This window comes from Salvia hispanica, chromosome 1 (assembly GCF_029641045.1).
Source record: "Salvia hispanica isolate PSC_SH4W2 chromosome 1, Shi_PSC_v1, whole genome shotgun sequence".
Lineage (NCBI taxonomy): Eukaryota > Viridiplantae > Streptophyta > Magnoliopsida > Lamiales > Lamiaceae > Salvia > Salvia hispanica.
The window spans coordinates 48,793,331-48,818,290 of NC_142692.1; the positions used below are offsets into that span (position 1 = coordinate 48,793,331).

A 24,960-nucleotide genomic window follows, 5' to 3' on the forward strand; every position below is an offset into this window, starting at 1 on the left:
AAGAAGCATTTATTTATTATTCATAGAGTAATAAAACTCCAACTGGCCAGTTTTCCGAATAATAAAACCTTGTTCGAGCTCCTCTTGAGGACATTATCAAACGATACTCACCTCGTGCACGTTTCAACATAATAGCAATCCTAGCACCGCTAGATATTAATCACCACTACCCAATATATCAGGATTATTGGGTTGCGAAAAACCCGCACCATTTGTTAAGTCAAAGTAGTGCATAATCAATACCGTATGCTCAATGCTAACATATGTAGATTAAGAAATATTATTTTACCAAGACCTAGTCTTTCAGTAGATAGCATAAAGACACGTCTTGCTGTTAGATCTGTTCAGTGCTATACCACACCAATGTCATCTTATTTCAGTAAGGCTTAGAAATATGCGGACTGAAATTGCAACCTTTCACGATAGGTAGTCTAAGCCTATCTAGGTTGTGAAATTCTTCTTTTTCTTTTGCAAAACATTGCATAGATCTAACCGTGTTACCTTAAAGTGGACACCGCCAACAACCGGTCTACTAAGCAAAAGACTTAGACTTTGTTTACTTCTTATACATTTAAATGTTTATAAAACATCTTATAAATGCACAAGCAAACACAATGTAATAATAATAGTGATTCTATTCGTGCGGAACTGCTCGAATAATACTGAATCGGGTTAAAAGTGGATTGTAGAGTTTTACGTATACAAGCAATGTTCTATTCGCGCGAAACTTGCTCGAAACATGTTTTTCAGTATACCAAACCTAACATATAACATATTAATATTATTTCTTAACGTGTAACACGAATACGACACGAACACGACACGAAGTTTTCATGTCATTATCATGTCGACACGATAAGGACACGAACCCAATAAGCTTTGACACATACCTATTAATTTCGTGCGGGTTCATGTCGTGTCATCGTGTCGTGCCAAAAATTGTCAGCCCTAATCAAATCGCCTTCCCCACAATAGATTTAAGAGTGATTGCATGAAAGGCCTCTAACTTTTGCAATTGTAATACCAGTGACCCCTAACAAAATAAAAATAACACCAGAAGGACCTAACGTTAAATATAATCACGAATCATGTTTTTTTAACCACTTTTCGGACGAAAATGCCCAAATAGCTTGAAGGGCATTTTTGGCAATCCCTAGATCCGCTGATATATGAATTCTGTCACATTTCTATCAGCAGCTTCTTAAGTGGTTTCCTAATAAGTTCTGGTACTTCATACGTGATTAAAGTTTTTTCAATATCTATACCAAAAAAAATTCTTATGTCTCTTTATTTCTAGTTAGTGGTAACAATATACTCCCTCCGTCCCTTGTTACTTGAGTCGTATTCCTTTTTGGGTTGTCCCAAGTTACTTGAGTCATTTCCTTTTTTGGCTAAAAACAAAACATCTAATCTCACTTACTTTATTTTTTGTTTTACTTTACTCTCTATTTTATCTCCTACTTTATTCTTCCCCCCACTTTATTTTATCTATATTTAATTCACTAAATACAACTTTCTTAATTCCCGTGCCCAAAAGATATGCCCCAAGTAACTAGGGACGAAGGGAGTAATACTTACATCATGTAGAAAATTCATTGAGAAATAAAAATATGGAAAAGTGAAATTATTTATGCAATAAAATCCGAATCAATAATACACAGAATAAAAAATATTTCACCTTTAATTAAATGATACAATAATTATTTTATTGAAAACATTGACATTTAAATATTATTTCATTATATATCATCGAACTAATTTGTTACTCTAAGCCTAACCTTAAGATGGTTTTAATGATTGATATTTTATTGATGTAATTTTAATTTAGTTCAAACTTAAATTTTTAACATCATATGAACATTCAATCTTTAGATATAAATTTGCATAGTTTCTTGTCATTCATGATAAAATTGAAACATGAGTAATATTTTGAAAAAATTCAAGCACGTGATATTAGCTATTTAATCCTTCAAGATTTTTTATTAACTAATAGTATTTGAAATAAGACAATATAAATTTATAAATTAATACTGCAAAATTAGGATATTTTCGTAATAAATAAAACTAATCCATAATCAATGTAAATAAAATAAATTACGGGAAATAAAAACACGAAAAAAGTACCAAAAAATGAGTTTAATAAGGAAGAAATTGTCTTATTTTATTATGTTCATATTAATTAATGCAGATAATGATAAATATGTAGTATATTATAAAAAAAATTAGAAAATGTAAATAATGACAAAATTTTAATTACGTATGAAGTACAAAAACTTATTAAAGAATTACATAAGAAAATCATATATCGGCAATTTAATAGAGTGACAAAAATGCCCTTTTTAGGGCACGAGGGTATCCGTGATTATATTTAAATAACATGAAAGCACTCAAATTTGCAAAATCTTTGATTTCGAACATTAATTACTCTACACAATAGTTTCAGTTGACAATGGCGGCAAGCATGATGCATTGCCTTACCTCACTCACGATAGTCTCAGGTCCCCATTAAGCCTACCCCTACCTCGACCCCGACCTCCACCCTGGGATGTAACACAACGGAAAAAGTGTGTATTTAAACATTTTCAGCTACGGCAAAATGCCAGTAACGGATTCTCCACATTTCCTGTTCCACAAGAAATGCAAGCTTAGAGAGAGGAAATGGATAACTTCATTGGCAGGGACGAGATCGAGTCGTTCAGGAACGAGCTCTCCGAGATTGGCAGAAGCTTCAGATCGTCAATCCGCCGCCACTCATCGAACTTTCGCAACGATTCCGCCTTGAGCTCTGTAATCGCCGATGAAGTAGTCTCTCAGTGGGCGGAGATTGAAAGGCTGCCGACGTATGATCGGCTGAGATCTTCGCTCTTCGATGAAGCCGGAGCTAGAAAGGTGGTTGATGTCACGAAGCTTGGCGCGCCGGAGCGGCACATGTTCATCGAAAAGCTTCTCAAGCACATTGAGCACGATAACCTCCGTCTTCTGCAGAAAATCAGGAAGAGAATGGATAGGTAACATTTGTGTTTGTCAATTTATGCTCATATTTGGATCGTGTCTATTGCTGAAGGCTGATTAGATTTTGAAAATTTTGGTGCAGAGTTGGGGTGAAACAGCCTACTATTGAGGTTAGGTACAGTAACTTGTGCATAGCTGCCGAGTGTGAGGTTGTTGATGGGAAGCCCCTGCCTACACTTTGGAACTCCTTCAAAAGTTTGGTTTCTGTAAGTAGGCTTCAATTTTATTTTAAATAGAAAAAAGCATAACAGTTTGTATCACCGTTTTTTAATTATATCGTTAACTATCGACCTAGACTAACTAATACCGAAGCTATGCAAATCTATCACTGGAAAAGTTTTTTGGGTGCATGAAATGAGTAAGATCGTCGTGAACTTCACGCAGACTATAACAAAAAATCTCGGGGATATTCCGAACCATTCTTATCAGCTTTTAGTTACTGCAAAATTATTGGGGGATTGACTTGTGTAGTTCCATGCAGTTTGTGTATTAGTGAATAGTGAGTCAAAGTCGATAGTTCATGACAGCGATGAAAAAATGACGTTTGTTTGAGATGTAGTACTTGACTGTTTTGCCTAGCTATGATGAGCAGTGAACCACATGAATATTAGGCCTCCTGCCAAATCTTCATGTTGTACTGGGCTTCTACTTGTGATAATCAGCAATACTGCATCTGAACATTCATATTCCGTTGAGAACATGCTTAAGTTATTACCATGTTTTCTGGAGCACGTACAATCGATTTTAGGCTGTTTATGTGCTTTGGATGTTCTGCATCAAAATCAGAATACCTTCAGTTTTTCTACTCAAATGAACTGTAATTAAAAATATCCACTCTTCTTTTGTAGGATGTCACCAGGCTTCCATGTATGCCAACACAAGAGGCCCATGTGGAAATCATAAAGGATGTCAGTGGCATCGTCAACCCTGGAAGGTGAAGTGAAAAGGCTTTTCATGCCGTCATATGTTACTAAGATTCTGAGGATTCTTACTTGCTTTTCTCTAGAGATGCTTCTTTCAAATTCTGCTTAATACTATATTTATCTGACCATTGTGTCTTACCATATGCATTTCAGTTTGAATAGTCTTGTTTATAGGGTCCTTCAATGTACCATGAATAGTCTTGTTTACATGGTCCTTCAATGTACCACAACTAAAATATTGAATATGTCGGTTTATAGATTGGATAACATTATGCAGATTGTGCAGATACTCCGCCTGATATATTCCCTTTTCCTTTCAAATCATCTAAAATCTGTAAATAGTCATAAATGGTTCAATTATTCTTTGTCATTATGTTGTTGTGTGATATACTTGTGACGTTTGGAATCTCACACTTTTCATCTTACTATTGCAAGACAATCCCTACCTCTTACTTGCAACTTCAAGATTGTCAATACAGCCTTTATGTTAACTCCTCTCAAACTCAAAAAGGAGTGTCCATTCAGTTTGGGATTGCGTGATTTAGAGTCCATATGCTGATAACAGACTCTTTGCAGCAATAGATATAATAAAAGATATATATTCGTGATAAATTTCTGATAGACAAAGAGAATCTCGTTCATTATTGTCAGGACTTATGTGGTGCTGAGAATGCTGTCATCACTATCATTTAGAATGAAGTTATAAACTATCTGCTAAAATTTTCCAAATATCATCTCAGTGATAGAGGCAAACATTCAGATTTATTCATTACAGTTGCTGGTTAAGGCAGTCCTGCTTAGTTTAGTTATGGTCTTCCATATCTAATGTTGGACTCCTTTAAATACAGAATGACTCTATTGCTTGGTCCTCCAGGATGCGGAAAGACTACCCTTTTGAAAGCCTTAACAGGAAATTTAGACAAATCGCTCAAGGTAATCTTACTTACTTTTTCCTCCAAACTTTAATGAACAAGAGATGTTTGAAAGATAAGGTCCAACATGAAAGAGAATATGTAGCTTCTTGTTGTTGTTAAGTTTGAAATAAATGTTCTGAACTTCTCCTTTTTGAATGTGAAATCTCAAAGAAATTCAGGAAGAACTTCACTCTTTGTTTGTGTAATTTCTAATCTACTATGGTAATGATGTTCTGAAGGAGAATTATAACTGATCTCAATATCTTCTGGTATGCTATAGATAACATGTAAGAATGTCAACAGGTTTCGGGAGATATCTCGTACAATGGATATAAACTTGATGAGTTTGTACCTCAGAAGACATCAGCTTATATAAGCCAAGATGATTTGCATATCCCAGAAATGACTGTACGGGAAACACTTGATTTTTCAGCTCGCTGTCAGGGTATTGGTAGCAGAGCAGGTATGCTATTTAAATGAGGAAACTCAGATTTCATTTTATAATTAGTTGTTCTGATATGCTGTTTTCTTCTAAAGAAATTATGGCTGAGGTTAGCAGAAAGGAGAAAGAAGCCAAAATTGTTCCTGATCCAGAAGTGGATACTTACATGAAGGTGCATAATGAGAGCTCATATTGCAACTTTCCTTGATTTGTTAACCGGACCTTGATATCAATCTTCAAAGCGAATTGTTTATGCTACCTTCTTTCTATAGGGCCACTATACCACCTTAATTAAATTCTAAGACCCGGAAATAAATATTTAAAATTCAAGTAAAGAAAAATTAAAAATGTGAGCTCAAAATGTACCCAAGATCATTGATCCCAAACACCAATACTGGATTACGTTCCAGTTTACAACATTTGAATATAAAATCTTTTAATCTATCTTTTGAGTTTTTAGTTTTCATGTTGCTATGTCCTGATATCGGCATCATTGTGCAGGCAATTTCTGTGGAAGGACAAAGGACTTCTCTTCAGACAAACTACATATTGAAAGTATTTGATCTAGCTTTAGTAATTTATTTATTTTTTTGAAATCGTTATTGGTGCAATTGCCTTTGACAATTTTCATATTCTCAGATTCTTGGCCTTGATATATGTGCTGATACACTCTTTGGAGATGCCATGAGAAGAGGAATATCTGGTGGCCAGAAGAAGAGACTTACTACAGGTAAATTTGATGCCAATACATTTTATATTTTCTATTATAACAATTGATGCTTAAGGATTATCGCAAAATTGAAAACGTTTTTTGTATCCTAAAAATTAGTTATTGCTGTGTGTATATATTTCAGTAGCTAAGATGAACAGTATCATGCAGGTGAGATGATAGTTGGACCAACAAAAGCCTTATTTATGGATGAAATCTCGAATGGTCTAGACAGCTCAACCACATATCAGATAGTTTGTTGTCTTCAACAACTTGCACACATCTCAGATGCTACAATAGTTGTTTCTCTTCTCCAGCCTGCACCAGAAACATTTGATCTCTTTGATGACGTAATTTTGATGGGTGAGGGAAAAATTGTTTATCATGGACCTCGAAGTGATGTCTTAGAGTTCTTTAGAAATTGCGGATTTGGGTGCCCTGAGAGGAAAGGAGTGGCTGATTTTCTCCAGGAGGTAAGTGCATCAGAAAGTGCTACAAAAGTTATCTTTTGCCTGATACGATACGACAATGAACTATTGACTGGTCTTCCCAGGTTATTTCTAAGAAAGATCAGGAACAATACTGGCTGGAGACACGACAACCTTACACTTATGTGTCAGTTGATATGTTTGCGACGAAATTTAAGGAATCTGTGCATGGAAAGAATCTTACTAAGGAACTTTCTGTACCATTTGATAAGTCGAATAGCCACAAGAGTGCCATTAGTTTTAGTGTGTATTCTCTTTCCAGATGGACTCTTTTAAGAGCTTGTATGTCGAGAGAGTTTCTTCTGATGAAACGAAATGCTTTTATGTATGTTTTCAAATCAGCTCAGGTTAGCCAAACTTATTTTCTGATTCTTCCTCTCTTCAACTGCACTGAGTCACTGACAACATCAATTTGCACTTTCTTCCTTAACGGTTGTTAACTTTGTGAAGTATCACTCATTTGCAGCTTGTCTTCATTGCTTCTGTAACAATGACTGTATTCCTGAGGACGCAAATGCACGTTGATCTTGTCCATGCAAATGATTACTTGGGAGCTCTATTTTACACTCTCATTATTCTTCTTATAGATGGAATGCCAGAGCTCTCCATGACTATAGCAAGGCTTCCAGTTTTCTACAAACAAAGGGACTTGAACTTTTACCCTGCATGGGCATACGCGATTCCAGCAACCATCCTGAAAATTCCTATGTCATTGCTGGAAGCTCTAATCTGGACATGTCTTACTTATTACGTTATTGGTTTTAGCCCTGAGGCTGGGAGGTTAGTAGTGGATGAAACGCTTAAAATTCTTACGTTCTGCTTATATTTTCTTGGAGTATGGTTGTCTTTGATTCATAGGACTTGACCAGCTCAGCATCAGTAAACAGCTCATCAAGATTAATGCTTAATATTAAGCTAGCAATCCTGACCCTCACTGTTTTACAGGTTCTTTCGCCAGATGATTTTAGTTTTTGCTGTGCACTTGACCTCATCATCTATGTTCCGATTCCTAGCAGCTCTCTTTCGGACTGTAGTTGCGTCTACAACAGCTGGAAGTTTGGCCATACTGTTTGTGATGTTATTCAGTGGCTTTATAATCCCACGGCGTGAGTAATTTCTTAAGCCATAGTAGTACTAAAATTTAGTATCCTCCATGCATTTATTAGTCGCATAATATTACCTCAAAACACAATGTTCTGAAGAAATGGCTTTTGCAGCATCTATGCCAGTTTGGTTGAAGTGGGCATTTTGGGTTTCTCCTCTTTCATATGGTGAGATAGGCCTTTCATCCAATGAGTTTCTTGCTCCGAGATGGCAAAAGGTGGGTGCTTTGTGCGCGTGAAAACTTCAAAGTTCTCGCTAAGCAATAGTATATTCTTATGATCTAAAACTCTCAATTCGATAAATTAATCAAATTGTGACTATCTACCATAATGACGTTCAGTGTTTCATATTTATCATGTTTTGGTAGGATCTGACAGGAAATACAACCATAGGAGACCAAACACTTGCAAACCGTGGATTACACTTCAGTAAAGATCTCTTTTGGGTATCCGTGGGGGCCCTTATCGGGCTAACACTGCTCTTGAACCTTGGTTTTGCAATGGCATTGAGTTACTTAAAACGTACGAATATTACTTAAACATTACAAATGCATGCATGATCTTGTACTAATGAATTCCAAATGCATCAGCTGCTGGTTCTCGTGCTATTATTTCAAGCGACCAACTTGCAAAGCTAAAGGGTAATAGTAAAGAACTGGATAAAAAAGCTAGTATTGAAGGGCATTCCAAAGTTTCTTCTCCTAGAACCAGTGTAAAACCTCATGGAGGTTAGGCATTTTCACCTTTATCTATATCCTATAAAAGTACATTAATCAGAATTGTAAAGGCTAGAAATGGTTTGTGTTCTTTCATTGGTTGATGATCTATTTATGCAGACAGAATGGTTTTACCCTTTCAACCATTGAGTATGGTATTCCAAGATGTCCAGTACTATGTGGACACCCCAATGGTAAATCTGGAAACTGATTTACTAGGAAATTTCCTTAGCATCAGATATAAAGAGATACTAATCTAACTGCTTGTTTTGCTATCTGCTTCCTTTTAGGCCATGAAGGACCATGGTTACACTCAAAAAAGGCTTCAGATCCTTTGTGATATCACTGGTGCATTCAAGCCTGGTGTTCTCACAGCACTCATGGGTGTCAGTGGGGCTGGGAAAACGACGCTTCTAGACGTACTTTCTGGCAGGAAAACTAGTGGCACCATCGAAGGAGAAATAAAAATTGGAGGGTATCCTAAAGTCCAGAGTACATTTTCTCGGATTTCAGGTTACTGTGAACAAACTGATATACATTCTCCGCAAATTACTGTGCAAGAATCAGTTATTTTTTCTGCATGGCTTCGTCTTGATCCACAAGTTGAGGAAAAAACAAAATATGTACGATAACATGTCCTGAAGCTTCAAACTTTCGAGTTTTAGTAGCAATTTCCCCATCAGTATAATACCATAATTTTGTTATGAAATCTAATAGGAATTTGTCAAAGAAGTCCTTGAAACCATTGAGCTTGACAACATCAAAGATTCGTTAGTGGGCTTGCCGGGTGTTGATGGTCTGTCAACTGAGCAAAGGAAACGGCTAACAATAGCTGTGGAACTAGTTTCTAATCCCTCCATTATCTTTATGGATGAACCTACCACTGGACTGGATGCCAGAGCAGCAGCAATTGTTATGCGGGCAGTGAGGAACGTGGCAAATACGGGAAGAACCATTGTGTGCACCATTCACCAGCCGAGTATTGACATTTTTGAAGCATTTGATGAGGTAAACAGCAATGTATATCTATTGTTTATCTCTAGTTTGTTTGTTAATCTTGTTTACTTGCTAATTAATATATCATTGTTTCTTCTAGTTAGTACTATTGAAAGCTGGAGGTCGCATGATCTATTGTGGGCCATTAGGTCATCATTCTTCTGAAGTGATTAAATATTTTGAGGTGCGTCTTCCCTTGCAATTTCTATATGTTTCTTGTTATTTGAACGTAATGGATGTGTCTTTCTTAGCAGAAAATTCTTTATTAACTTTATGGTTTCAATTTTCACAAAAGGCAATCCCTGGTGTGGAAAAAATCAGAGATAACTACAATCCAGCTGCATGGATGTTGGAAGTCACTTCATCTTCCTCAGAAGCTGAACTTGGCTTAGACTTTGCTGAGATTTACAAGAAATCCAGTTTGCATGAGTAAGACCGTCTTGAATAACATCTTTAATGTAGCTTCAGTGAAGCTAGTCATGGAAATTTTTATCCTATATTGTGATACCTTTCCTCTTTTATTCAATTATCACATCAACTCATCAGGCATGCTCTTTTCTCTCTATTTTTTGGCTTAAGGAGTAACAAAGAGCTTGCAAATAAGCTCAGCGTACCACCTGCTGGATCAAAAGATTTGCATTTCTCAACCCGCTATCCGCAAAATGGTTGGGAGCAATTCAAAGCTTGCCTATGGAAGCAGCACTGGTCTTACTGGAGGAGTCCTAAGTACAACGTGATGCGCTCGCTTCATATGATTTTTGCAGCTTTTCTTTTCGGCTTGGTGTTCTGGAAACAAGGCAAAAAAGTGTAAGTTCCTGCAATACTATAATGGACAAAACTTTATGCCTTTCTGCAATCTTCATAAAATTTTGGTTGAATTGAACTAACCTTTGGAAACTTATTCTTGAGAAACCTATCCCTTCACATGAAAAGTTTATTTAACATCTTTTGCCTTGTGTGTGAACAGACATAATCAGCAGAGTCTATTAACTCTGCTGGGCTCAATGTACGCCTCCACGCTATTCTGTGGTATAAACAACTCCTCTTCAGTCCTTCCATATGTTAGCACCGAGCGAACTGTTCTCTACAGAGAAAAGTTTGCTGGAATGTATGCTTCGTGGGCTTACTCAGCCGCGCAGGTATGCAGCTCGCCATGCCAAATGTGACCAAAATCACATGTTATCAAAATGTCTGATGAGTATTGATTTCTACAGGTCATTGTCGAGATTCCATATCTGTTTGCACAATCAGTTGTATTTACGGTCATCACATATCCGATGATCGGATACCACTGGTCTGGATACAAGGTGTTCTTCTACATTTACACCATGTTCTGCACGCTGCTATACTTCACCTACCTCGGAATGCTGCTGATTGCCATAACACCAAGCTTTCCAGTGGCTGCCATTTCGCAGTCGGCCTTTTACACAATGTTCAATCTGTTTGCCGGATTCTTGGTCCCTCACCCGGTTAGTTACTTACTTACTCACTTGTCTCTCCACAACCACAAGCAAGCTTGATTTTGTAATATTATCTGTTTTTGTGGCAGCAAATTCCGAGGTGGTGGATATGGTTTTATTATATGGTTCCGACTTCGTGGTCGTTGAATGGCATGCTTAATTCACAATTTGGTGATATAGATGAGAAGATCTTGGTGTTTGGAGAGACCAAAACAGTATCAGCCTTTTTGAAGGATTATTTTGGATATCGACACCATCTTCTACCTCTTGTTGCTGTCATGTTGTTGTTCTTTCCTATTCTTTTTGCTTCTCTTTTTGGAATTTGTATTTCCAAGTTGAACTTTCAAAGGAGGTAATGTAATCTAATCACACGGCACGCCGTCTGATCTGTGTCATAAGTTATTGTAGCAAATTCATAGTATCTCTTATATTTATATAAAGAAGGTAATTGGTTGCTAATATCACGAACTTTGTTCGGATTTTTTCAAAATATTAAAATGGAAAAATCTGATACTCTCTCAGTGACATTCTTAATAAATTTGGGAACACTGAAAACGTCGACTTGCTTTCTGATTTGCATGGCTTCTCCTTTCATGTTCTTGTTCGCATGACCTAGAATTCACTGTCCGATTGACGCAACTTCTCAAAAAAATTTGAGGTGGAAGACGAAAACTTATTTTTTTGATGCATATTAAATAGAGTGAACTATCCTGATCTTTCAAATGGTATCTGATCTTTGTTTTGTATCGTTTTTGGTACATATAAATCACATTTTTAGTATCTTATACAATTTTCATTCAAAAATGCCCTCTAAACAAATACATTTTTCTATTTTTGTCATAAAGGAAAATTTGGGCATATACAAAAAATGATACTATTATAATATCTTCTATCAATCTCTTCACTCTTACTATTATTATTAATCAATATTAGTATTATTATTTTAATATTATAAATTAATAACTAATTAATTTTTAATATCATTCAAATAAATTTAATTATGATTATAGTTAGTTATTATAATAATATTATAGTTATAATACTAAAAACTAGTAGTAATTAATACATCATTATAGTATAATTACTTAAATTATGAATCATATAATATTATATAATAATAATAATTATTATTATTATTTTATATTAAATTAATAACTAATCAATATAGCTTTAATAAAAAATTTAAATTGTGAATTGTATTAATAATGATATAAAGAGTTGAATATTTTTAATTGGGTATTTAATAAAAAAAAAGAAGAGAAAAGAAAAAAGAGGAAACATAAACTAAGAAGAAAAAAAAGAAATGAAGATAAAATACTAAAAAGAAAGAAGAAAATAAAGAAAAAAGAAAGAAGAAGAAAAAGAAATAAGAGGAAGAAAAGAAAATCACATCTTTGGTACTATTTAATTGAAATTTCCAAAAATATCCTACATAACAAAAAAATCACATGTTTGATTGTCACGGGGTACCAAAAAACATTATAAAACAAAGATCAGATACCATTTATGTGCGAAAATGAAAGATCAGGTACCATTTATGTAGTTCACTCCATTAAATAATTACTATTACTACGATAATAATATTTTTGGCTTCACCAAAAATCTACACAAGTAATAAAGTACGACCATAATTTGATTTTTAATATTTTTGATAGCATAAAAAAAAGTTAAAGAAAATTTTAAAATCAGAAAATAAAATATTAATGATGGAAGAAAATTTGATTTTAGATGCATAGAAAAATAAATTTATATTCATCAGAAATTTCAATAATAGGAATAAAGGCTAAGATATTGAGGAAAATTTCCATATTTGAGGCGCAATTAGTTTCCATATTATATATATTTATATTTATCAAAAAATTATTAAACGGACACAGTAACTCATATTGCTAATTTAGAAGTAGTAAAAAGTAGTATGGCTACTGTGAATTTTTTTCTCATTTCAAGAAAAAAAAAGTAAAATGTGGTAGTAGTACAAATCTTCAGATTTGGCTGAAGATTAATGAGCAAGAAATTGAAGGGAGTAAATACACAGCGGAACTAGCGAAGCCAATTTTTCAAGGGATAAAGTGCAAACTGGTTAACGTACTACTCACTCCGTCCCGCTTAAAATGACACGTTTTCCTTTTTAGTTTGTCCCAACTAAGATGACATATTTCCTTTTTTGGTAACTTTCTCTCTCCAATTAATACACTAAACTACTTTTTCTCACTCATGTTAAAATATTCATCTTTCTTTTTCTCACTACTTTAATACTTACAAACACCTTCTCTTTCTCCAATTAAACACTTTAACCAATAACTCCTAAAATCCTGTGCCGACTAAATAATATGTCATCTTAGTCGGGGCGGAGGGAGTACTACATAACTTATAATTGAGCGAGAAAGTTAAAATAAATTGATTTATTATTATAATCTACAGTTTTATGTCTTGCCTGATCATGCAGATAGATTAAAATAAGTAAATAACTAGCAATCCTAAACCAAAAAAGAACTAGACTGAATCAATTGAACCGGCCTATTTGACTATGAATTAAGAAAAACGCTTCTTATTAGACCGTCTGAATCCGTAAAACTGGATGGTCTAGCCCGAAACCGGTTCAACAGTTTAGTCAAACTTTTTAAAGAATAAAGGCTAATATTGGTCTTAAACATATGCCAATTTTATAATTTTAGTCAAATACTTTATCTTTTGAATTTTGCATCCTGAATGTTTCAATTCGAATCACAATTGGTCCTACATTAATAATTTCATCAATTTTTAAACGATTTTGACCGATTTTGATGGTTTTAACAGTCCCACTCGGGTTAAAACTGTATGAAAATCGGTCAAAATCAGGTTAATACCATTTAAAAATTGATGGAATTGTTAATATAGGATCAATTGTAACCGAGTTAAAATATTCAAAATACAAAAATACAAAAGAAAAAGTATATTACCAAAATCAAATAGGAACATATTAAGAACCAGTTTTGAGTTTTACACTTTTAAAATTATAAATTTAAATTTGTATCGCTAGGTTGGGTGAAGGGAAGTCATCACTCCAAAGCGCCTGTCCACGCCGCTTTCTCTCCTCACCGCCGTCGACTCGCCATCTCGCACACAGACAAATTGTACGCCTCTTTCTGTCTCTGCTTGTTTGTTCTGCTGAATGCTTACATGTAAATGTGGATTCCATCTATTTTTCTTTTCTTCATAATGTTTATGTATGTCGACCAGTTTTTGAAAATGCAGGGGCTAATGTCAAATATGTGTTTTTCTGCTCTTGAATTCGATCGATTTTATTTTTGGTAGGTTTTGGTGCTATAATTGTTCACTTAGAGCTATGCTTTTAGGAAGAGATACTGATAACGATGGTGCTAATTAGCTTAACTATGCTATTTTTGTTGATAAATTCAACGCTTGGTTACATAACCATCGTTGTCCAATTTCAAATTCATCCATCCACCACAATTATTTGTCATTTACACAAACAGCTTATGTGCATTGACCGTCCTATTCAGATTGTTTTACTTGAGCAATTAATTGAACATCTTCAGTCATCCAGCAGCCACTTTATCATGTCTGCGGTAGAGCTGTGTTTCATATGCATCCATATTATTGAACACATTTGGTGATTCTGCCTTTCACTACGTATCATAAAATATTATTGGAGCGGTTTGTTTTATTAGCCGACTTGCCTATGGTTATTGAAAACAAGATGTGCTAATAGAATGCTTCATGAAATTTGGCTCATAGCTGGCTGATCTTCTGCCTTTGTTGAAGACTGGTTGGTGATAATTTGTTAGTTTTAGTTTTTCATTTTTGGGGAGGGTTTACAACTTTACATTTAAATTTCTCAAGTTCCTATTGCGTTCAATTAGATAATTTTTTTTTCAAGTTCCTATAATACTACAATTGATTTGGAATAGTCAAATTATTTCAATTTGCTCTTTCTTGACATACAAAGAGCTCAGTGCGTCATAGTGGGCTAAAAAGTGGAAAATATTGTAGTATATGATAGTATGTGGTATATTCTGATTTAACGGACCTGATATTCTTATATGTGGTTGTGTTTGCAGGGCACAAGAGAATGAAGGTCAAGATTATACGTATCCTACATATGTGTATTATTTATACATGCATACCAGGAAATTGTCTGAGTACTTTTCCTTGGTAGGTACTAGGTAGAATAATTTAATGGTTTTGTTGGTACAATTCTGTGTGATGTTCAATAAATAAACTAATTTTATTTTCTAAATATGCACATTATTGATTATATGACGGATGCAATGTAGCAATCATATTTTTCTTTAGGGCATGCTATAAGCCTGTTTGTCCTTGACCGTATTGTTTGTGAATTCTGCTGGGCGTGATGTACAGAGTATGTATCTGATCCTTAGTACTGCCAGTTTCTTTATGAGATTTATTTTTAAGAAGCTGAAAATATGTTCTTTTTGGAACTTCCAGATGGCATGCTGTTGCTTCTTGGACATGGGATGCCCAAGACGAGACTTGTGGTATTTGTAGGATGGCATTTGATGGTTGTTGCCCTGATTGTAAACTCCCAGGAGATGACTGCCCCTTAAGTAAGTTTTTTTTTTACATTTCTTGCCTTTTGTTTGTCTTATCTTTTTATTCCTTCCGTTTTAGTGGTTATCCCCTGTTTTTGGCGTGTTAAAAGCTCACTCATATAATTATTATGTCAATTGCAATATTGCATATAGTAAGTAAAATCCGTTAGTTTCTCAGTTCCATTCAGAGGTAAGCTTGGATACATAATTACCTATCCACCATCTAGGTCCTAATTAACTTTTGATCTATTCACTTATCTATCGCATGTCAAAAGCAGTATGATCTACACAGATAAACTAGTTAACAAATGAACATGGTGTCTGTCAACTGTCAAACACTAGTCTCAGGGCATGTTTCAATCATAGAAAATTCCCACTGATGGATTTCACCAACTGCTTATTTAGGACTTTTGGAGCTGACAAAACCTGCTACTTTGGTTTAATAGGTTGACAGAGCCTGCTACTTTGGGTCATAAAAATATTACATTGAATAAAATATGCAACTGAATGAATGCTATTTGGTATAATAGCTTGGGATACTTTATAAATTTGGCTATTATTGGTTGCTGTAATGAACTAAGTAGACTGTAGGTTTACTTGCTCAGTATAGAAGCATATTGTTGCCACATGGACTGAAATATACAAATATGAATTACGACTAAGGTGTCCATTAGGCCACTCTTCTTTCTACGTCCTTAGTACTTTCCTCCGTTCCATCTCTGAGCTCTTTCATGTCCTCTCTCCCTCTAACCTCCTTTATCCTAATTATCTTATTACTCAAACCACCATTGCATGATATATTTAGACCGATGAAAATCATTTGAAGTTGCAGAAAATTGCTGACCCCTTCTCAGTTGTGCCTTGTTCTTGATGTCCTTTATCTTGTCCTGATCTGCCAGAAACTTCTGCTAGAAAATGAAGTCCTCCCTTGTAATGAAAATGAAGTCCTCCCTTATAGTGAAATATTAGTAGCTATTATAGCTGGTTTTTCTATTTATGACTTTGTGAGAAACTATTCTTCTTGATGTTCGAATAATGATTTCCGAAGCCATTCATATTTTCATTGTCTTTGAATTTCATTATATTGCACTCACTTTCTTTATGAATCTATGTTAGAATAGCCACTATCTAATCCATACACAAATTTATGTTGCAGTTTGGGGTTCTTGCAATCACGCATTCCATCTTCACTGTATCTTGAAATGGGTGAATTCACAAACTTCACAAGCACATTGTCCCATGTGTCGTAGAGAATGGCAATTCAAGGAATAATTCTTGTTCATTTTTATACATATATAGTTATATGTATGTCTCAACTCCACAGCTGTGTTTTAAGAATGGCAAATTTTATTGAGCACAACTGAAATTCAAATCTGAATCATGTTTTTTGCGGTGGGAATATTGTAAATCAAATCGTTCAGTTCCATTCTTGATGTATCACAACTTTTTTGGTTTATTAGCTTAACTTCACTTCTATATGTATTATTGTTTGTTTGGAATTTGCACTAATTAAATAATTAATTCCTTTTTTTGTGAACCAATTAACTCATCTTCAATACAACAGAAATGGAGTAGTATAAATTAACACTTTATAAGCTCAATTAATGAAGCATATGCAACGAAAAAATTTTACTTTTCATCATCAGAGAGCAAGAAAAAAATCGCAAACAATTCATCCATTGATATGAGAAATTCCAACAGCTGATACCATAGTAACATTACTCAAACATGAATCTTACTTCTTACACACTGCTACACCACATTAATTCCATAACATGTATCTTAGGCTCAAACCAGACTACAAGAGAAGCTTAAAAACAAAACCCAAAAACAATAAAGCATCAAACAAGAAGATGCACCACTTGAGGTGAAAAGCCATTATAGCAACAAGAGCAGTATTATTCAATGCCTCGACCATATGACAGATTTTCAGTTCTGTCACTGGAGGGGCTTGACGACTTCCCACGTGAAGTCTGGGTCCTCTCTTCCGAAGTGGCCATATGCTGCTGTCTTCAAGAACCTCCCGTTGTTGCCCCTCTTCAAGTCCAAGTTGATGGAGATCATCCCAGGCCTGAAGTCGAACTTCTCCTTCACGATCTCCAGAATCTCCTTGTCGGGGATCTTCCCAGTGCCATAAGAGTCGATAAAGATTGATAGGGGCTCAGGTACACCAATCGCGTACGACACTTGCACAATGCACCTCCGTGCAAGCCCACTCGCGACAATACTCTTGGCAGCCTGCCTGACAATGTAGGCACCGCTTCTGTCGACCTTGGTCGGGTCCTTCCCTGAGAAGGCACCACCACCATGGGCACCCCAGCCACCGTAGGTGTCGATGATAATCTTACGACCAGTGAGACCGGCATCACCATGGGGTCCACCAATAACAAAGCGGCCGGAGGGGTTCAGGTGGAAGATTGTCTTCTCGTCCAAGTACTTCACAGGGATGACAGGCTTGATGACGTGCTCCTTGAGATCCCTTGCAATCTCATCATTTGTAACAGTCTCATCGTGCTGGGTGGAGATGAGAACAGTGTGGACTCTGATCGGAACCATGGCGCCTTTCTGATTGCAGTACTCGACCGTGACTTGGGTCTTTCCATCAGGTCTCAACCAGGGGCATGTACCATCCTTACGAACCTCAGTGAGACGAGCACCTAATTTGGTGGCAAGCACATGGCTGAGAGGCATTAACTCAGGGGTCTCGTCAGTGGCATAACCAAACATGTGTCCCTGGTCACCAGCACCAATATCCTCTGGGCGCTTGGTCAGGTGGCCATGGACACCCTGAGCAATATCCGGGCTCTGCTGCTCAATGTTAACAAGAACCTTGCATTTATCAGCATCAAGACCAACATCATCAGAAATAAAGCCAATCCTACGGCAGGTATCACGCACGATCTTCTCATAGTCTATGTTGGCCTTGGTTGTGATCTCACCAAAGACCATCACCATGTTGGTTTTGGTACAAGTCTCACATGCAACCTTGCTGTCGGGATCTTGCTCGAGGCAGGCATCAAGAACTGCATCAGATATCTGGTCACAGAGCTTGTCAGGGTGTCCCTCGTTCACACTCTCAGAGGTAAACAAGAACGTTTCCATTTCCTTAACCTGAAAATATAAATCATGAAGAACCTTATCGTTACAACGAATCTGTCACGTATAAAAACATCAAATGGAGCCTAACTGAAGCCACTAAAGGACAACATATGAAGTCATGAAGAACCTTTACTTTACTCGGAGATCAAGTAAAGCCTTAAAGAAGAATCAAATATCAATAAAGAAAGGGCATATCTCGCCAAACAGCATGTGAATAGGAAACTCTTGCGGAAATCTCAGTTAAACAAAAAACACAACTGATTCATTGATATACAAATGATCAAGATCCAGAAAAAAAAAATTGATGTTAAAATTTCTTTTGATTCCGTGCTTATTTATGTGAACTGAACATGATTATGCCGCTAATACACCTCACCGCATCATCAAACCCCAAATTTGATCATGAATCCCTAAATTTAAACATGAAACATATGCAAGCCTACTTAAATCACACACACATACTGATACACATAGCAAAACATGACGAGCTCACACAGAACAAGATCTCTCATACTGCTCCACGAAAAAGAAATGCATGATAACGAAGAATTTCAAGTCAAAATAACATAAACAGTAAAATGATCAGTTCGTGTAATCGAACGAAGCAATATGAGGAAGCAGAGAACAATTCAAAGCAAGAAGCGAAGCACACAAGTAAAATTAGCAATAAATCAAACAAATTCCATGATTGATTTGGCTGAGAATGTGTACCTCAGATAAATTCAACTCAAACAGCAGAGGAGAATGGTTTGGAACTCTGCCAAATGTTTGCGAGTATTGGTGAATTAAGTTGGGCTTATTTATAGGGAGGAATAGGATGATGGCTTTCAAAATTCTTCTCATATTCTCTGTATAATTATGTACAGTGTTAAGATTTAGTAATTTTATTATTTTTTTTATAGTAGTTAGAATCTCATATTTTCATGGGGTATTCCTTAACCACTAAATATTTTCTCGTGAGACCATTGTATATGTCTATTGGTCAAAATATTATTGGGAGGACATACCACATCATATTTTTATGTGATATACCTTGACCACTTAATATTATCTCTATATTATAAGTATGTGATGAGTGAATTGTAATCAATGGCTAATTAATTAGCAATCTAAAATTAAGAATCATTTTCAGCCATTAGACTATAAGATTTAGGTTGAAATAATGTCAAGTGGATTATATTTCAAATTAAAATAATTAGTAAATACAATTAAAGAATATTAATGTCAATTCCTATATATATATGGTGGTTAAAACTAACCAATTTATCTCTTCAAAATCATCTCAAAACTTAAAATTTACGTAACTCACTCAATTTTATTTTTTCGGAAAAAATATATCAAATCAAAGGTATTTTATATGGATAACAACGATATCTCAATTGCATATGTTCCGACGACATCGGTTTGATAAAATTTGATAATAGTTATTTCAATTTTTCGTATAATATATGTGGAGTCTTTTTATCATTATTAAGAATTAATTACTTTGATCATTCTCTTCCATCGATTCTCCATTGCTCTCTTGAATGAATTATTTTTATCATTCTAGAGAAACCACTTAGCTCTATCTTCAACTCTCTCTTTTCTAGTATTAATTTCCCCCATAATACCTATCATAGGATCTCCAAAATTTTGTTTCAAAATTGATTCTCTCCAGTTGGGTTTGTTGGTATAGTATGGCCAAAATTTAGTTAGAAAATTTAGTTTGTAGGAATAAGAATATAGGATGACCAAAACTAGTTTGAATATTGAAAATTTAGTTTTAATACAGGAATAGGAATATAGGCTGACCAAAATTTAGTTTGAAAATTGATTCATGTTGACATACATTAGTTGGTGTATCTGTTTGTTGTGTTGTGTAGCTATGCTAGGTAGACGATTTTATTAATCCTGGCAATTGATTTTTACGGTTTATTAGATGTCTAGTTGCTATTCAAGACTAACTCATTTTATTTATTGATAAGAAGTGGATGTTCAACGTCAAATTTAAAAAGAGTGAACTATATAAATGGTATCTGATCTTTCATTTTCGCACGTAAATGGTATCTGATATTTATTTTATATCGCTTTTGGTACCTATAAATCACATTTTTGGTACCTGATGCAATTTTCTTCCCAAATTGCCCTCTAAACAAATACATTTTCTCATTTATGCCATAAAGGATATTTTAGGTATACACCAAATTAGTATCAAAAGTGATATTATAATATCTTCTCTCATTCTACTCACTCTTTATACTATTATTATTAATTAATATTAATATTATTATTTTGATGTTATAAATTAATAATTTATTTATTTTTAATATCATTCAAATATAATTAATTATAATTATAGTTATAATTATATTTAATTATTATAGTTATAATTATATTTAATTATTATAAAAATATTATTGTTATAATACTAAAAAGTAGTAGTAATTAATAAATAATTATAGTATAATTATATAAATTATGAATCATATAATATTATGTAATAATAATTGTGAATTGTATTTATAATGATATAAAGAGTTGAATATTTTTAGTTAGGTGTTTCAATCTTAAAATGAGTATAAAGTAATTTAATAAAAAATATTCAATTGATTTAATTATTTTAAATAATTAATTTAATTGGAGATTTTATTCCTGATTTATATTATGAATGCAATTGATGTATGTATAAAAAAACTAAAAGGAAAGAAGAAAAAGAAGATAAAAGAAAAAAGAAAGAAGAAGAAATATAAACTAAGGAGAAAAAAGAGAGAAGAAAGAAATATAAAATACTAAAAAAAAAAGAAGAAAATAAAGAAAAAAGAATGAAGAAGAAACTAAAAAAGAAATAAGAAAGGGAGAAAAAATAATTATATATTTTGGTACTATTTAATTGAAATTTCTAAAAATATCCTCAATAACAAAAAAATCACATGTTTTGTACCTGTGGTTATTTTTGTCATAAGGTACCAAAAACGATATAAAATAAAGATAAGATACCATTTATGTGCAAAAATGAAAGATCAGATACCATCTACGTAGTTCACTCGTTTAAAAATTGATTCAGTTCATGAAATAGACAGGTTGGGGTCATGGGGTGTGTGTTTGTGTATAGGTACGTGGACTGATATTTTAATTGTTGAGTAATCTTATGACTTTTCGTTCTTCATATTTTAATACCTTACCAATATATACATAACGTTTTGTATCAAATAATAGGAGTAGTATTTTTCATGACCAGCCACTATTTTTTATGTGGTAAGTTGATAGGGGAAAATCATTTGAATAGGAGTTGATTAAACCAATGGATATCCTATTCCCACCAAATAAAAAAATAGTGGCTGATCACAAAAAACAAACAAACACGGTTTAATTCTTTCTTATATAGTGAGAATAGTGGAGAAGTCTTTTTTTTATAATCCAAAAATCTCAAACCACCAAGTGATGAGGTAGACTACAAAAGTACAAAACAACAACAGAGCAAAAATAGATCATCCACAAGAAGGTAGAGAAGGTAATATTCACCTTCAAATGTGAATCAAGTCTTGTCATTGGTGTGACTTAATTTTTTTATGAATGATTCTAGGAAATTAAAGAAAAAACTAGGAACCGTAAAATTGAGATTTTCTTTAATCGACAATATAAATATGAAAAACTGGTAGTTAGTTATAAAATGAGATTTCCGATGGGAGACAAAATGGAAATTCCAAAATACTCTATCGATATATGAAAATCCATAGTTATATTTCCTTCATTTTAATCTTAAATTAAGTTATTCGTAGAATTTTTTAATCTTTTTTTTTACTTGGAATAAATCTATGGAACTGATAAATAGGAATCAACATAAACACAATGCGGATATATCAAAATAGGAGATACGAAGTTAGTAAATCAGGTGAAGTTACAATTTACTAGTAGTAATTTAGAGAGTTTTAGATCCTATCACTTTTACATTTGCTAAAATACATCATCACAATTAAATGTATTATTGGGGGGTTGCCGACACTTTAGCAATTCATAGTGTTTGCATGGGGCATTTAATTATTAAATTTATTTGATTTGAATATATACATCGTCACCGCAATGAGGATGATACTATTCAATGCGACAAAGATGAAGCATTTAATCATTAAAATTTAATATTGTTGAGAGGTGTATTTCAAAGTGTGTAGATTTGTCGGTTTAGAGATGAGCTAGTGTTTTCCGCAATCAAATCTTGAAGTCGACTCCTCATGCATGTTTGTGACGCATAACATATTGTCAATATATACACATTTTCATAATTCTTATATGTAAAATTAACACGCTTCGAATTATATTTAAAAACGAAACCATGCATGAATTTTATCTTTATTGGACATCATTCTTATAAATGAAGTAACAGTCAAGGATAAAAACATTAATTAGTAGTAACATTTTAATACTATAGGGTCCACAATAAAAGAAAGCATGATATAAACAAGGAGTAAAAGGCATGAATTAGGTCATTAATGCAAGCTTCACTACCCACTAAACTTAATTAAGTATGGCTATCTGTCATACCAGACGATTAATTATTCGATAACCAACATTCAATACGAATATACGATCGAATTGAAAGAAATAAATTTACGTCATGGGGAAAGGAAAAAGATTAATGATTTTAATATTTTGTTATTTAATACGATTGAATTGAAAGATCAATCGGTGCCTAGGCATTTTGGACTATTTACATCAAACTTAAACCTATTTTTGAGTGTTGTTTTATATCAAAAAGTAATTTTACGCCAATTATTTATACCAAACTCAAATTTATATTTATGTCTCATAAAAATTTTGCAGTGGCTACAATACACATTCATATTTATATTTAGTGTTGTTCATAAAAGAAATGCAAAAATAAGTTTGAATTTGCATTATGATTGGAGAAATTTCTACACTAAAAATAAAACTTGGTATATGATTGGAGATGATTTTAGAGATATGTTATTTGGTCAATGGTGTATTCATTCAATAAAACAATAAAATTATGCCACCACATGGATTACGTAGGTGGGCCTTTTTTTCTTTGAGAAGGAATGCAAGGGGGCTTCTTAAAATTCAACCCATGTTACTATGTTAGTAGTTAACATTTATTTTATTAGGAAAAAGTTGAATCCAAACAAATTAGCTTACACAAATTGATGAGCAATATATGATGGAATTTCATTAACAAAAATATGGTATTTTCTTGGGGAGGCCGGCCGAGGTTATTGGATTCCACGTTGATTGCATGTCACCAACTCTATATTATTATGTGCTTTTACAAAAGTGATAATAGTTGGCTTAGCTTACGTAACTTCCAACTAACCTCACTTAATTCACAATCTCCCCAATCACATCATCATTTTTAAATGAGTTTACATCTCTTATATTTTATGTGACGTCATGATTTTAATTTCTATTTGAAATAAAATAACTAAATGATAGTATAAGCATAAAGTTTACTGCTCATTTTGAAATAAATTAAAGTTTGACAAAATATTGATGAAACCATACAGAATAGTACGCAATAGTTAAAGCCCAATATATCATCCAAGTCCAACAGTTTGAGCCCATGAAACCATTCCTTCATTCACAATTAAACACAAGAAAGAACAATCGAACTTTTAACTGTATCCATTAATTTTGATAGAAAATTCGAAATATCTGCAGTTCTCAACTCTCAAATTATGTTAGCATAAATAATTTAACTCCCAAAAAGAGTTTTCTAAAAATCAATTGCATCAAGAGAAGGAGATGTCAGCATGAAATGTAACTCAGTTGATAAACGGCAAAACCCTTTCTCCAGCAAATAGTCCAATAGCTCGAATCAACTATAGAAGAGCATATCTACATTAACTTTTATGTTAGTCTGTGTGAGTGTATAACAATATTTTGATAACACTCTTGAGTTGATTTGGTTGTTAACATTGAGTGTTGTGATATTCTCTAATAGACGATTATAACATGAATAAATAAAAAAGAGTTTCATCAATCCGGCCATATTAAAAATAGACGTAATTAAATAACATGACCTAGCTTGAAACCTATTACATAGCTAGTACGTAGAGAAACCCTAATACATGGATAAAAATTAAAAGGCAACAAACCCTACTAAATCATACTTAAAACATTATTATAAACTAGCCCCATGATTCTAATCATGGGGTTTCCCCGATTGGGGAGCCACTCCCGTTTGGTACAAACGGGATGGTGGGCAGGACCGGGGTGCACTGGACCCCAGGAAATGAGCAAAAAGAGGGTGATCCAAAAGCAAAACTGCTCGGGCCGGGAAAAGATCCAATAGAACCCGAGCTAGGAGATGTTCCGCCAAAACTACCGAAGGTCTGAGGCTGATCGACTTCCTTGAGAGTTCTTGCTCCATTCACATCCATCGTGAGTGCACCGAGTAACAAGGTGAGGCCTAGGAGCACCTTACCCAAACCCACCTCCATCTCTTCAAATATCTTTAGTTAATTCACTCTTTTGTGTGTGTAGGTGGTGTGTGTATATTTGTGTTTTGCTTGAGGCTATACCCTTATTTATATTAGAGGGATTTGTATTGTTGG

The 24,960-nt window shown here is 34.1% G+C and overlaps 3 protein-coding genes across 3 annotated transcripts; 2 read left to right on the forward strand and 1 right to left on the reverse strand.

Annotated features, from left to right (window-relative positions):
• The first annotated feature begins 2,617 nt into the window (after nt 1-2,617).
• LOC148934037 (pleiotropic drug resistance protein 3-like) lies at nt 2,618-11,224 on the forward strand. The gene is made up of 24 exons (XM_089063182.1): nt 2,618-3,008; nt 3,095-3,218; nt 3,861-3,946; nt 4,784-4,868; nt 5,153-5,312; nt 5,387-5,463; nt 5,793-5,846; nt 5,931-6,021; nt 6,172-6,473; nt 6,554-6,835; nt 6,955-7,268; nt 7,434-7,594; nt 7,706-7,809; nt 7,960-8,113; nt 8,182-8,319; nt 8,428-8,501; nt 8,598-8,930; nt 9,025-9,315; nt 9,404-9,487; nt 9,599-9,732; nt 9,883-10,110; nt 10,271-10,442; nt 10,518-10,772; nt 10,853-11,224. The coding sequence occupies exons 1-24, from the start codon at nt 2,659-2,661 to the stop codon at nt 11,117-11,119; spliced, it is 4,320 nt and encodes a 1,439-aa protein (XP_088919308.1). The 5' UTR covers nt 2,618-2,658; the 3' UTR covers nt 11,120-11,224.
• A 3,798-nt stretch (nt 11,225-15,022) lies between these two features.
• Nucleotides 15,023-16,772, forward strand: LOC125219822 (anaphase-promoting complex subunit 11 RING-H2 finger protein). Its single transcript, XM_089062147.1, has 3 exons — nt 15,023-15,036; nt 15,213-15,331; nt 16,473-16,772. The coding sequence occupies exons 1-3, from the start codon at nt 15,023-15,025 to the stop codon at nt 16,586-16,588; spliced, it is 249 nt and encodes an 82-aa protein (XP_088918273.1). The 3' UTR covers nt 16,589-16,772.
• Nucleotides 16,773-16,973: 201 nt separating this feature from the next.
• Nucleotides 16,974-19,274, reverse strand: LOC125222860 (S-adenosylmethionine synthase 2-like). The gene is made up of 2 exons (XM_048125707.2): nt 19,127-19,274; nt 16,974-18,427 (listed from the first exon to the last, which is right to left on the reverse strand). Exons 1-2 carry the CDS (start codon nt 19,256-19,258, stop codon nt 17,255-17,257), a joined length of 1,305 nt encoding a protein of 434 aa, XP_047981664.2. The 5' UTR covers nt 19,259-19,274; the 3' UTR covers nt 16,974-17,254.
• Nucleotides 19,275-24,960: the final 5,686 nt, after the last annotated feature.